Source organism: Nilaparvata lugens, chromosome 8 (genome assembly GCF_014356525.2).
Source record: "Nilaparvata lugens isolate BPH chromosome 8, ASM1435652v1, whole genome shotgun sequence".
NCBI classification, from domain to species: domain Eukaryota; kingdom Metazoa; phylum Arthropoda; class Insecta; order Hemiptera; family Delphacidae; genus Nilaparvata; species Nilaparvata lugens.
In genome coordinates this window covers 45,980,900-45,996,908 of record NC_052511.1, presented here as the reverse complement: position 1 = coordinate 45,996,908, position 16,009 = coordinate 45,980,900, and the positions used below count along the sequence as shown (strand labels likewise).

At 36.8% G+C, this 16,009-nt stretch overlaps 1 protein-coding gene across 2 annotated transcripts in view; it reads right to left on the bottom strand.

The window, feature by feature from the left end:
• The window catches only part of LOC111047080 (inactive rhomboid protein 1), a 60,971-nt gene that overhangs the window by 6,747 nt on the left and 38,215 nt on the right, over positions 1-16,009 (bottom strand). The window contains exons 11-16 of one of the 2 annotated variants that reach the window (XM_039434919.1): positions 13,834-13,875; positions 11,684-11,772; positions 8,108-8,372; positions 5,150-5,250; positions 1,324-1,477; positions 234-500 (exon numbers count right to left, since the gene is read on the bottom strand). In XM_039434919.1, the coding sequence (XP_039290853.1) occupies positions 234-500; positions 1,324-1,477; positions 5,150-5,250; positions 8,108-8,372; positions 11,684-11,772; positions 13,834-13,875 (918 nt within the window). The remainder of the gene's footprint in view (positions 1-233; positions 501-1,323; positions 1,478-5,149; positions 5,251-8,107; positions 8,373-11,683; positions 11,773-13,833; positions 13,876-16,009) is intronic. The other variant, XM_039434921.1, reaches the window with a different exon arrangement.

Genomic DNA, 16,009 nt, shown 5'->3' with positions numbered 1-16,009 from the left:
CTATGTTAATTAGAACTTTTGATGTGAGGAATCATTCCCTGACTTATGAGCACCTTTCTTCAGAACTCTCTGTATATCAGCCGGTACCGACATTAACTTGCCCATCCCGTGGTCACGGGAGTGACCTGGTCAAAAAGTTTTGGTGATGAGCGGGTTCGAACCCGGGATTTCTAGTCTGCTACGCAAGAACTATATCCACTAGACTAGACCAAGGATGACGACTGCTAACTCACCCAGATGAGGAATATCTTCTTCTGGCGATCATAATGACCGAACGAGACGAACGGCAACAGCGCATAGGACAACAGGAACCCGAACAGGAATCCGAAGAGGTGGGCGAAGTTGTCGACCCAGGGCAGCAGGCCGAATAGCAGCAGCACCACTAGTATGGCCAACAGCTTGGCTAGGGCAGAGTGTGGATGCCGGAGCATCGGCCAGCTGTTGAGCACTTCCACCACCAGGCAGGCCAGCAGACCGAATTGGCCACCGGCTGGGCCCACCTACAACACACACACAAAACATTCAATCAAACTGAAATTCAGAAAACTAGTAGTTCTGTGAACAGTAGAGCTCACGCAGTTTTCTCATCCACAAGTATCTGATGTCACCTGTTTGTGTTAACGTTTGAATTTGTATTCCATATGATATAATTCATCCAGTTCTGTTATAATCTTTTCATCTGATGAAAATCAATTTTTTACAATCAAAAATATTATAATTTATTTACCATTATTTAGTTCCAAAGACCTTGAAGATGCATAGACTCAAATGCAGCGCTAGTGTCATACTTGGAATTGAAATCGGCCATTGAGGGGGCAACCTATAAGATTATTACATACCAATGCCTTCGTAATCTATAATATTACGAATAATATATTTCTCGTGCTAAAATACCCCAATGGCGGCCTTCAATTTCACGTAAGAGCTATCATTGGGAAGGCATAGGCATTGTGGGTCTATATCTCTTTGTTTAGTTCATTTGATTATTTTCAATCACCGATCAAATTAGTTTTTTTCAAATGTGAGAATATTGATACTGATGGGCACGCATAATAATACCATAACTGCAAAACAATGTTTTAATATCATCTTTATGAGCCTAAAGCAGCCTCCACACAGGGACAATAGTTGCGTCAACTAAGCGCCCTCTAGGTACTGCGGGTGGTCGTCGAACGACAGACAAGGATAGCAACACCAATGTTAATAAAAAATACTGCCAATATAACGTGTACCTCACTGTATGCCACTTATTACATTACATTTACTACAATTATTGAGATTTATTGTGTGATGACTATGTTAATCCATAAATTTTCGACTGACCTCAGCCCTGTACGGCACAAAGATGGCACTGGCCAAATTGCCAGCCACTCCGGATCCCATATAGATGATCATAATTCGCAGTGAGCCGGTCAGCTTTTCAAGGTCACGCATAAGAAACCACTGGATGACCAGGGTGATTGCCAAATGTAGCACACTGAAACACACATCAAATTATTAATTAATACAACAATTATTACTAATTAAGTATACTAATTAAATATAATAACTAATTAATTAATTAATTGTTATAATTACTAATTATGTATTACTAATTATTATTATTAATAATTATTATAAGAGGAAACCTAATTAAGCTGGATTCCTATAGTGAGGCCTACGTTATAATCACAGTGAAGAGAGATAGGAGAAAAACGTTGCCGATCCTCTATCTTGTCAATGCCTTATATATACGGTAGCTGATACAGGTTTATTGATGTAATATTAACTGTTCATTCACGTTTAAAATTATCGATTATATTTTATTGAGCAAGAAATTATATTTTTCAATAATTTCATAATTAAGATGAAATATTTTGTTATCTAATTATTAATTCTACATTGTTGAAAGACGATCTGGCAACAAAGCAAAGCGAGAAAGAGATAGCGCTATCCGCTTTGTTGAATGATAGACAATGATAGCAATACCATTGCTGATCTAACTCTGCCATTATAACGTGGACCTCACTATAGATTTCAGCTTGAGTTGAAAGTGAAATTTGAACCATGAACGTCCTATACCATGGGATATCTTCTTCCATCTATGGCGGTTGTATTTTATCAAGCAAGTAATGATATTTTGCTCCACCTACTGTCAAAAGTACTTACTTTACTCCCTGAAACATGATACTAAAGTGTCACTTTTTCGCTCTCGGTACTAAAAAACAGAAAAACTCCCTAGGGAGTAAAAGTGACTCCATTTAAATAACATGGGAAGCATCTCTATTTTAAAAACGTACATTTGGAATAGGTCAGAAGGTCTAAGCTCAGATGAGGAAGCATATAGAGTAGTCATTAAACCAACTAAATTCAATACCTCAACCAGACATTTGATCGATATATAAAATTTATGTTTGTATGCTGAAATTATTATTACAAACTTCATATCACTATACTAAAAAAATGTATATATTTTTTCTTTTATTCCATGTTATTCAAAATATCAGCCAACGAGTATTACTTATTAACTAATCAAATTTGAAACGGGAACTTCATCATAGCTGTAGTTTTGGCTGTCATTGTTGTTACAACTTTAGCCGACAGATAGTGCTGTCGGAGGAGAACTGTGATTACAAGCCAGCTGTTTCTGTTTACTTTTTAGATTATGTTGTAACACATTGTTTGGTCACATACGTTTTTAAAAATTATTTTATTAGCAGATTTTATAAAAATGTAGGTGGAGGAAAAATTTTGTGTATATCACGAGTGAAAAATGTTTTTTCTCCCTCAGGAAAATTGTTGCCCTCGGCTTCGCCTCGGGCTTCAAACTTTTCCCTCAGGGAGAAAAAACAGCACTTTTCACTCTAGATATACAAATAACTATTTTAAATGATTTCATAATGAATTTCAATGGTAAGGATGAAATATTTTGTTAATAATTCTACATTGTAAAAAGACGATCCGGCAACAGAGCAAAGCGAGAAAGAGATAGCGCTATCCGCTTTGTTGAATGATAGACAAGGATAAGAAAACCATTGTTAATCAAACATTGCCATTATAACGTGGACCTCACTATAGGAGATACGTCGGATACGTCTCAAAGACCTATTTCAAGCTACGCTACGCGTGAAGAGCTCTTGAGTGCCATATGCACCATCTACGTTTAAAACGCTAATCTACGTTTACAAGAAGGTATGATCGCATTTCTTTAAGGTGCATTTTCGTTTGTGCGTAATCTTCCGCAGTCGAAGAATGAAAATTTCACCCCCTACATTGAAGCTGCTATAACAATGGGAAGAAAACTTTGAATAGTGAAGTAATACATCATTTCGGAGGGAATTCAATGCTCTACAAACCTACGATAAGCATCCGTTTTATGATGCATTGTTGGAGAGTTATAAGCCCTGAAAGAGCAAAACATTGGATAAAAACTTGTTATTTCAACATTCACACACCTTCAAGAGCGAATATCTCGGACACTGTTGGGAATATCACAAAGTTTCACTGAACAAAAAGTGTAGAAAATTTATCAAGCTTCAATTTTGAATAGTTAGTTATGTCGGATGAACGCATTGTTCTCAAGATATGAGTGTGGAAGCAAAACGCTGAAAAATGCAACATTTAAACCACCCTCATCCCCTTAGCACATGAATAAGGAATGGGGACTTTTGATATGTTCTCCTCCTAACTAGTCTCAACAAAGCTGCAAAGTCAACAATTTTGTTTGAAACATTCCCTTTAAATTCTTTTGTCAATTGGTCTATTGTTGCAAAAATGGAGATTTCACACTCAACACTAAAGCTGCTGCAAAAGGTGTAGGGAAATTCGTAAAATTGTGGAATCATACATCAAATTGAAGAGAATTTAATGCTCTATAAGCTCATAATCAATACTGATTTTTAACATCGATTTTTGAAAAGTTATAAGAGCAAAAATAGAAAAAAATTGGTGGCAAACGTGTTTTTTTTTTCAAAAATGTCACACCTTCAAGGGCGGATATCTCGAAAACTAGAGGAGATATAAAAAAAGTTGTGAAATGAATATTGAAGAAAATTATGTAAGCTTTAATTTGTTATATGACTGTCAAGTCCTTAGGATACATAGGTTTTGAGTTTTATGCGAGAACCCAAAAAATGGTACCTTCAAACCACCCCCACTCCCTTAGCACAGGGGGTAAGGGTGGGGACTTTTGATATGTTTACCTCCTTACTACCCTTAACAGAACTACGGGGTCATTGTCTTCCCAACTTTACCCTCTATACCCTTTTTTGAGCATTCATTGCCTGGACTAACAAGCATTTTTGACATTCATATTTTCCAAATTTCACGTGTGCTAAAACAGCTGATCAAATAACTTTTCATTATTTGTGTTTATTATTCAAGAATCAGAACATTTCTGATAATATCTACATATTTCCATTAAAAAGTATGAACTTCACCATTAAAACATGATTGAACATAGGTTATTTAGACAAATTTAAATCTACCCAATCTGAGATCCTTAGGCCCGCCGCAAAGTAGACCCACGCTAATCCACGAAAAGCAGCCCACGCCGTGGGATGTTTTGTAAACCATTGCTAAGCTTCTCCAGACATCTGTGTAATACATGCAATGAATAATCCACTTGTCAGCTGACTGATTATGAATAATTCTATAGTAATGGTTAACAAAACATCCCACGGCGTGGGTTGCTTTTCGTGGATTGGCGTGGGTCTACTTTGCGGCGGGTCGACGACGGCATTTACGTACACACGAAAACGCAGCTTTATATAATGTGTTTTATTCCGTCTTTAAAACGAACAGCTGATCTATCCAGTACCTCCTTAAACAAAGACAGTGCATTCTGGTGACGTCAGCACAGGTAGGGCTCCTACACCAATAAAAACACTAGCTGATATAGATCAGCTGAGATCAATAAATTTTTATTGGTGTAGGAGCCCTACCTGTGCTGACGTCACCAGAATGCACTATGGCTTTGTTTACGGAGGTAGTGATCTATCTCGGTTAAAACCGAGATGGTGCAAACGGGCCAAAGGATAATTTTTTTTTGGAAACAGGTATAACAATTCACTTCAAATGAGGACAGTGCAGTGCTGACATGAACAATGAAGGAGCACTGTTTTCTATAAACAATTATAATTTTCTGCAATTTTCTAGATAGACTGCTCACCCTGCATGCAGGAATAGCGAAGTCCAAAGTCTATAGAACTGGTCGGGCACTTCGGGAGAGTAAAAAGGAATCATTCCACAGACATTGTCCAAGCAAGACACCTGCAATCAATAATAACAATTATTAATAACTTTGAATTGAATGTATTAACTTTTTGTGAGGACACTGGTCGACAAGGGATGTCGAAGAGTTATCTACTTTTCTCTAGCACAGTCCTCATGCTGTATGGGATTGTAGGATGGAAAGGAACAAGCTTGTTACACATTGAACCGTTGCCCAGGGCACAAAAGCTGATCATGAAGGTCATCAACCAGAAGCCTCCACGCTATTCAATGAGTTTGACGTGATGCATCCAAGACAGCTTTACTCCAAGGAGATACTGTGCAGATTACACAAGAACCCAACAACATTTCAAACCAGAAATGACAACCACAACACCAGATACAGGAATCTTCTCATCACCAGTGTTGCAAGGAAGGTTCTATACCAGAGACATTTCAATCATTTAGCACCAAAATTATATAATCCACTCCCTGTAAACTTTAAATAGATTAATCATCCTAGACAGTCAAAACAATAGTACACAATTGGTTGATGAGCAAAGGAAGACAGAACATAGAAAACATTATTTCAAACAACAACTAACCACCTAATGACTTACTAAACACTAACTAATTACTAATCCACAAAAAATTAATCTAGAACATGGTACGCCATAGTGGAGTAGGTCAATTTCCACACAGAAAACACAATGTAGAGGACACATCATAAAAAACTTTTTATTGTAACTTAACTATTGTATGTAATTGTAAACCATCTAATATTTTCTGTAATTGATGTAGTAGTTTTAGTTTTTTTTAGGAAATAGACATTTATTTATTTATCAAACAATTATCATTAACTTATACAATAAATGAAGCCACAGTCTAGTGGAGAGAGCAATCAAATCTACGAAAACATGGTTGGTAATCTGCAAAATTGGACGGCTATTGACTTGATTACTTCTTGAATTCTCAATATTTATTTTGACGGGTTTGGGTGTGATATTTCAAATAAAATTTATTGTGTACGTTCTGGGAACAGTGAATTGTTCCAGTTCCAATCGTGAATTGTTCCATCACGTGACTGGTTGTTCCTCAGATCTTCGGTTCAAGTTTTTGGCACGCACTTTTGAAATTAATTTCCACCAAAAAGTGTTGTAGAGTAACTGCTTAAATTAACAAAGGCCGCTTTAGTGTATTATAATAATTATTAGACTATTATTAAATGAATTTTATGATTTAAAGCAATAGTACAAATTCAAATCAAGTGCACGCAAATTTTCTATAACATATGAAAGAATACTTTCTAGGTTGGCTATGTTGTAGATGGAAACATTTTATTATTATCAGTGCCATTTTAATAATAATGTTGGTCGAATGTTCATGTCATAAGGTTGGAGTTGGTTCTAAAATGATGTGGAGAAAGCAGAAGATAGGTTGTTTTGCCTGCGCATGCGCAGAGTAGCAAGCAGACTACAATTCAATCGACCAATGAGAGCTCTTCAAATTGGAACTATTACAATTTACCAGGCTTCGACTGTGGGGCAGGAATTTGGAACTGGAACAAGTTTCTGGTACGGAATCTGTCAAAATTGTGAATTGTGAATTTGTAAATTGTGAATCGGACAATTTACCACATTTCATGTACCAGATTGGGCCCATTGTTTCATTTCCCAAATCCCAAAATGAATGGCACATTGACCGATAAGAAAACCCCATTTTCTTGTGATTGTTGACCGACCTGTGAGCACAAACTGGCCTCCTCGTGGAAGTATCCGTGCACAAAGTCACAGTACTCCCTGGTCTTGATCTCGCAGCGACCGTGGATGCCAATGCAGCAGGGATGGCCGATCACTTCGCACACCATGTGCTCGGCGGCCAGCCTGTCACTATTGCTGAGCCGCGTCAGGCCACTGCTGGGCGGGTAGGACTTTCGGCAGATCGGCCACTTGGTGATGTCATCTGGCCACTCATACGGGTGGATTGAGGCTGGTGCTTCACAGTATCTACATTCAAACACACACAAAACGATAGAATTAATAATCTATAATATGATAACGGAGAGAATTGGCTTATACTTCGATACAGAATTCCAAGAGAAAAAGAATGGCGAGACCGCACATCGGTCTATCAAATCTTTTTATTACATTCAAAGATACTGATTGCTAGGAGGTGTTGAGGAGGGTTGGGGAAAGAAGGAGTCTGCTGGATGTGATAAAGGGAAGAAAGAGGAGATGGCTGGGACATGGATGAGACGGCAATGCTTGTTGGTGGATGCCATGGAGGGGACCATTCAGTGAAGAAGAGGAAGAGGGAGAAGAAGATACAAAAGTTGGACGACATCAAGGAGGGGATTAGCTACTATGCAACGAAGCGACTGGCGGAGAATAGAAGAGAGTGGAGGGCTGCTGCCATATAGAAGGACCTGCTTACGAGCAGAAAACTACAGACTGACAGACAAAGATACTGATAAATCACATATCATCTGAGCCAGCCAGGTCACTCGATATTATTATTATTATCAGTGCCATTTTAATAATAATGTTGGTCGAATGTTCATGTCATAAGGTTGGAGTTGGTTCTAAAATGATGTGGAGAAAGCAGAAGATAGGTTGTTTTGCCTGCGCATGCGCAGAGTAGCAAGCAGACTACAATTCAATCGACCAATGAGAGCTCTTCAAATTGGAACTATTACAATTTACCAGGCTTCGACTGTGGGGCAGGAGTTTGGAACTGGAACAAGTTGCTGGTACGGAATCTGTCAAAATTGTGAATTGTGAATTTGTAAATTGTGAATCGGACAATTTACCACATTTCATGTACCCAGATTGGGCCCATTGTTTCATTTCCCAAATCCCAAAATGAATGGCACATTGACCGATAAGAAAAGCCCATTTTCTTGTGATTGTTGACCGACCTGTGAGCACAAACTGGCCTCCTCGTGGAAGTATCCGTGCACAAAGTCACAATACTCCCTGGTCTTGATCTCGCAGCGACCGTGGATGCCAATGCAGCAGGGATGGCCTATCACTTCGCACACCATGTGCTCGGCGGCCAGCCTGTCACTATTGCTGAGCCGCGTCAGGCCACTGCTGGGCGGGTAGGACTTTCGGCAGATCGGCCACTTGGTGATGTCATCTGGCCACTCATACGGGTGGATTGAGGCTGGTGCTTCACAGTATCTACATTCAAACACACACAAAACGATAGAATTAATAATCTATAATATGATAACGGACAGAATTGGCTTATACTTCGATACAGAATTCCAAGAGAAAAAGAATGGCGAGAACCGCACATCGGTCTATCAAATCTTTTTATTACATTCAAAGATACTGATTGCTAGGAGGTGTTGAGGAGGGTTGGGGAAAGAAGGAGTCTGCTGGATGTGATAAAGGGAAGAAAGAGGAGATGGCTGGGACATTGGATGAGACGGCAATGCTTGTTGGTGGATGCCATGGAGGGGACCATTCAGTGAAGAAGAGGAAGAGGGAGAAGAAGATACAAAATGTTGGACGACATCAAGGAGGGGATTAGCTACTATGCAACGAAGCGACTGGCGGAGAATAGAAGAGAGTGGAGGGCTGCTGCCATATAGAAGGACCTGCTTACGAGCAGAAAACTACAGACTGACAGACAAAGATACTGATAAATCATCTATCATCTATATAATACAGAGTGTTTGGAAAAGAACTCCCTAGTTTTAATGTGTCATAGAATCTGTAAAAAGTGATATAGACTATTCTAGTTTGTGGTATTTGATTCAGCCTTAGACCAGTTATAGAATAGACAAGCTGGGAAGTCTAGCCTCTGAAGCCAACATCTACTGCAATATCGCCCTATCGTGACGTCAGCATCGGATAGAAAACTTTTCTGTAGAGTTTGTTTACATTGTTTTCCATAGCTGATTGTGTCTATTTCAGATGAAAGTAAATTATTTTTCATGATAATGGTAAACTCTCGCTGCAATAGAAATAGAAAAAAATGTAAACAAACTCTACAGAAGTTTTCTATCCGATGCTGACGTCATGATTGGGCGATATGGCAGTAGATGTTGGCTTCATCGACTTTCAGTATGAATATACAATGGGCCGTGTCTATTATATAACTGGTCTAAGGATTCAGCAACTGTCTAAGTTTTGTCCCCCTGCAGTTGCAGACCCACCAACAAGATGGCGGCTCGAGACACCCGCTTTCCGGGAAGGTGGATAGGTAGAGCTGGCCCAATTGCTTGGCCACCACGGAGCCCGGACTTAACACCTCTGGACTTTTCCTTTTGGGGGTACATGACAAATGTTGTGTACAGTGAAAAAATCCGAGACATAAACCATTTACGGGAAAGAATCGTCACGGCGGTTGGGACAGCTACGCCTGATATGTTGGTGAATACATGGCGAGAACTTGAGTATGATCTCGGCTTGTGCAGGGCAACAAATGGATCCCATGTTGTGAAAAAAACTTGAAGGTTCTCTCTTTCATTGTATGTACTTGTTGATGTAGATTTTCATCAATTTACACATTAAATTTATACTTAAAACTAGCATAGAGAAACATTAGCGTAAGTACATATCCTATGGTATAATGAGTTTATGTCGCAACTTTTACTGTTATCTCAAGCCGATTACTGTCGATTATTGTCGATTTTTACTGTTTTGTTGGGGTGAGAGTGTATGAACGGCACAATATGAGATACTACCAGTGTCACACAGCTTCAAGGGAAAGAACTACGTGGACTATCGGCTTGAGATAACAGTAAAAGTTGCGGCATAAACACATTATACCATAGGATATCTACTTACGCTATTGTTTCTCTATGAAACTAGGGAGTTCTTTTTCAAACACCCTGTAGAATAAAGGAAAGAGTTGGCTTTATACACGGTAGAATTAACAATTGTTTTTATTATACAAGATGAAATGGAAAAGGCTGGTGTTTCACAGTATCCAGATCAGGGTAGAAAGGAAGAAAAAAAATATGAATATTGTATAAGAGACAATAAACAAATAATTGTACAAGAGGAAGTAGGATATAATTATAAGAAAATGTTATAGATCTGACCACTAGTAGAGTAGTATTGAGGATAATGCTTCAAAATTTACAAATTAGCACAGTGTCAAAACTACAACAAAGTTATTATATTATTTTTGATGAGAATTGAATATTTATCTATTTAAAGGATTCTTACATTTTGTAACAGATCAATTTATTACAGAATTTATCTATCAATCATGTGTGAGCGAGAGGAAAGTGAACAAGTAAACTCATGTTTACTTGGCTCATATAAATGAATGCTATTTTTTATTATAGATATATAATAATAATCACTTTGAACAATTAATTACGACATAGCAGTCAGGTATTTATAAATAAAAGCTATTAGCTTCTACTTACATTAGTGTAGCGCTTTCGGACACTAGTTCCTTCATCAACACTGGCTGTCACTTCCGTTGTTGAATACATATGGTTATTAAGCAGCGTGGGTTGTGGGAGTGGCGGGAATTTTTGAACTGTTGGCGGCGGGGGTGGCGGGAATGTTTGAATTTGTGGATTATTGGAGTAGGAGGTTGAAGAGGCTGTGTGATTTGAAGTTGGTTTGCTCATTAAGGATGTTGTGGGGGTCTCTTTTAGTGTGTTTATATATTTCAAATTGTTCCAAGGTGTTTAGTTCAGGTCCTTTGTTTCTGATGTGTAGAAAACCCAGGAGTATACAAACTCAACTGTTCAAATTGCCAAAAATACTACCTTGGGCACAGCGGCCGTTCATTTGAAAAAAGATTCAAAGAACACATCAACAACCCGAATCAGCATTTGCTACCCACTTGATAGGAAACAATCACACCTACACAGACATAGCCACAAATTTAAAAATTCTACACATCAGAAACAAAGGACCTGAACTAAACACCTTGGAACAATTTGAAATATATAAACACACTAAAAGAGACCCCCACAACATCCTCAATGAGCAAAACAACTTCAAATCACACAGCCTCTTCAACCTCCTACTCCAATAATCCACAAATTCAAACATTCCCGCCACCCCCGCCGCCAACAGTTCAAAAATTCCCGCCACTCCCACAACCCACGCTGCTTAATAACCATATGTATTCAACAACGGAAGTGACAGCCAGTGTTGATGAAGGAACTAGTGTCCGAAAGCGCTACACTAATGTACGTAGAAGCTAATAGCTTTTATTTATAAATACCTGACTGCTATGTCGTAATTAATTGTTCAATGTGATTATTTAACAAGCAGTTCGTAATGGAATCAAACATTGAAGAATATAATAATAATTACATCGATTGACCTGGCTGGCTCAGGTCTGGTGTCAGAGTTTTCAGGTCGCAACTGATCAATTTCAGGGCCTCTGACATGACCTAACGACTTTTTTTTGGCAGCCGGGACCGACGACTTAACGTGTCCATCCGAAACACGGATTTATTATAGATAAATCTATTTATTAATTTGATAATTTATTTAAATTTCTGACTTACTTTGGATCAAGACCACAAACTGAGCCGGATAACCGCCCGCCGGGTCCCTGATCGCCGGCAGACCATTTCTTCCACGTTGATATTGTATCCTGAAATATAAAATCAATCAAATAACAGAGAATACAAGAAAAAATGTTCAAAAAGTATGTTATTAACAACACATGTATTCTAAATATATATCCGTGATGATATATGGTATGACTACCTTAATGATAGTTACTGCTTATAAAATTTTGTTGTTTGTTCATTTAAAAGATCTAAATTGAAAGTAAAGCTGCGTTTACACCAAAGTTATTAACAAAATGTTAATAACTTAATCCTTATAGATTCTATTACATTAAACATAACTTATCATACACATGATGAACATATGTGTTTGTCAAGTTCCGTTCAATCTAATAGAATCTATAAGGATTGAGTTATTAACATTTTGTTAATAACTTTGGGGTAAACGCAGCTTTAGACTTCTATTTTTATTTATTATAAATTATTAGGCTTCTGCGGTGAATAGTAATTGAGATGGAATCATTCAAAGACATGCGTTTTCAATAATCTTTCATGATCACTAATAATATTAATAAAGCAATATCTTTATTGAGAGCTTTCAAAGTGATGAGTTTAAATTTTCGTTAAATACAAAACAGAAGAAAACCATGCATTCCACATACAGTAATAATAAGAAATAGTTCACTCAATATAAAACTGAAGGAGACACTATCCTAGAATTTTATGTTTGAACAATCGGTCATTTGTATAGAATGATAGCACATTATTTCCTTCATGCAAAACATGAAATTCTATGAATAAATACTGAAAATAATAAGAGATAATTGAGAAAAATAAACAGGAAAATGATTGAATCCGCAAACTAAAAAAAGAGATGGAAACAAAATCCGAGGAAAAAATTATTCTAACATGCTGGAATATGCTGGAAAAAATGCAGATAAATTTAAATCGGTAAAATCAAAATAATGCTTGGTAAATTTCTTCCAAATGCACTACAAATTCGCTTGAAACAATAGCAAAGTACATGACAAATGCAAAAAATAAACATGAAACTAACAAATCACAAAATAACTATGAAAAACACACATAAAAACAAGGGATAATATACAAGACTATAGTCGGTTCACGTTATAATGGCAATGTTTGATTAGCAATGATATTGCTTCTCCTTGTCTATCATTCAACAAAGCGGATAGCGCCATCTCTTTCTTGCTTTGCTCTGTTGCCAGATTGACTTTTAACAATGTAGCATTAATCATTAATTAACCGAATATTTTATTTTAATCATGAAAGTTCATTATAAAATATACTTCGGGATCGTTGCTCCCTTAATGCAGTTTGATAATTGTGACTAACAAGAAAAGTAAAGTAAATATAGGTTTTTGCTTAATCTATATACATAAAAGCTAAATGGCACTCACTGACTGACTGACTCACTCACTCACTCGCAGAACTAAAAATCTACCGGACCAGAAACGTTCAAATTTGGTAGGTATGTTTAGAGGCGCACTAAGAACGGATTTGGAAAAATTTCCAAAGATACGCCCAAAATCTGCGTTTTTCCACCGTTTTTTTCCTTTTTCTCAGATTTATCGAGAACAAATGAACAAAAATTGTTCAAATTCAGTACAGCAGCTAAGCTAGGGTGTAATAATGTTGTGTTAGAAAAAAATTGAAATAACGCCAAAGATACGCCCAAAATCTGCGTTTTTCCAGCGTTTTTTTGCGCTTTCTGAGCTTTGACCTTCTGATTGAATGAAGCATGCTCAAATGAAAAATACAGGCTAGCGAAGAGAGCCCGCTGATCTCATTTTTGGACGATCCAGTCGGGGGTCCAGGGGGCGGAGCCCCCTCGCTAGACAGATATGGCGAGCGAAGCGAGCCTGACGGCCAGTGAAATATAATTGATTATTTAAATGAGAATGAACAGTTAATAATACATCAATCAACCTGTATCAGCTACCGTGTCTATAATAGAAGACATTGACAAGACAGATGATCAGTAACGTTGTTCTATCTTTCTCCACTGCCATTATAACGTGGACCTCACTATAATTCGAAGAACTACAAACTCAAAGAAATGCATGATAATCACATCATAATTATAATGTAATATCTCATATCGATTTAATATAGAGACATACCGTAGGCCTTAGCCCCTGCAGATGTTGATTCCGAGAGGATATCAGCATTGGAAAAAGAAATAACATAAGATACACACCGTTCTCACTTCAATATTCTGATATACAATATTCAAAGACCCTATTCAACCTAACACCGGGTGTTTCAAAAAGAAGACCCAATTTTAAACAGTGATATTCATTTTAAAAAATGATGTACACAAACCAATTTTACATCAAATTACTCACAGAAGTATCAAGTTTATGATGATGAAGTGTTCTATGTGCCCTCCTTTTGAGGCTCGGAAGACATCTAGACGGTAGCCAAATTTATCCTAGACTGTTCGCAAGATGTCTGTCTTCTCGGACTGTAGCTACTGCATCAGTTATCCTGGTTTCAAGCTCCTGGTTATCAAGTGCTAAGGGAGGAACAAAAACACGATCTTTATCGTTGTTCCTCCCTTAGCACTTGATATTGAGCAGCTAAAAACCGGGATAACTGATGCAGTAGTTATAGTCCGAGAAGACATCTTGCGAACAGTATGGGATGAATTTGGCTACCGTCTAGATGTCGTCCGAGCCTCAAAAGGAGGGCACATAGAACACTTAGAATACATCATAAATTTGATGCTTCTGTGGGTAATTTGATGTGAAAATGGTTTGTGTACACTATTTTCTTAAATAAATGTGACTGTTTAAAATTGGATCATTCTTTTAGAAACACCCGGCATTTTCCTGCATGAGTTTCAAGATTTACTTGAATCAAACATTTATAAAAAGGTGTAACAATTGAAACTCGTATCTTGTCTTCCACAATTTTACCCAATATAAATATCTACCACAATGACACCTATGATTGACTCATTGTGCAATAATAGAGTTGCAAACCCGACTTCATTTTCTGTTGAATCAAGTTTTTCAGATCGTTGAAATCACTCTGCATAATTCCATTTTTCATTTGTATCTTCATTATGATAATTATTGAAATTGGCTTTTTCTCTCTCTTTGCACTGCTAAGATTTCACTCTTTCATGACAGTTTAACCAACAGTATCAAGCTCAATATTACAAGCTTACTACCAAATACAACTTGACATTGAGTTTCAGTGATATGATGTGCCGGTTGCACAAAAGCCGGTTAAATTTTAATTCTACAAGCACCAATCAGAGAATCCGTCTTATCAGAAAGACCTTTCCTGGTTCTCGTGAAATTAATCACGGTTAAAATTTAACCGGCTTTTGTGCAACCTGGCCAATGTTTTTACAGTCCGTCTGAAATCGACTATGGTCAAATCTAGATGTAATCACGGTTAATATATCATTCGCTTTGGAAAACGTATGTAATTTTATCAATGATTGAGAAAAACGACCTATAACTTTGGAAAATTCATTTAAATTTTTACATACGTTTAGCAACTCACATAACACCCGGTAGTGTGTTAATGGGAAGGATATTTTATATCCTTCTAAGTGAATCGACAATTATTTGTTGAAACACCGCCGATTTATGAAATTGCATCACATTATTATATTACCTTTATTCTAATATTGCATTTCTATATTTATTCTCATTGATTAATTATTTATACTTTGTAAAATTCGTTGAATAATTCGTTGTTAATGGGAAGGATATTTTATATCCTTCTAAGTGAATCGACAATTTCAAATTTATTCAAATTTCAAATTCAAATTTTATTTATTCAGTAGTTACAATACATTCTGGTTCATACACGAATCTACAATAAATTACAGTACAACAGCCAATTATGCAGCAAATTTCACATATTATGAAAACTTATTAATTACAATGAAGATTGAATGCAACATTAGAATATTGATAATATAGTATTGTAATATAACTACATAAATCAGCGGTGTTTCAACAATGAATAAATGATAATTTCAATGAATAAATATACACCCCACTATATATTATATGTGTTGGGGTATAAGTAATTAGTTGCTTATTGCGTGTAATAATTACTATTTACAAACTTCATTCACTGATATGGGATTGAAGTTTTTATAATAAATTAGTAAAAATGTATAATACAAACAACAAATTATGGAATTAGTAAATAAATATTAATGTTCTATTAAGGATAATAATAAGAAAGGTTATTTTAGAAAATGAAAAACAGTAAAGAGTAAATTATTTGTTGAAACACCGCCGATTTATGAAGTTGCATAACATTATTATA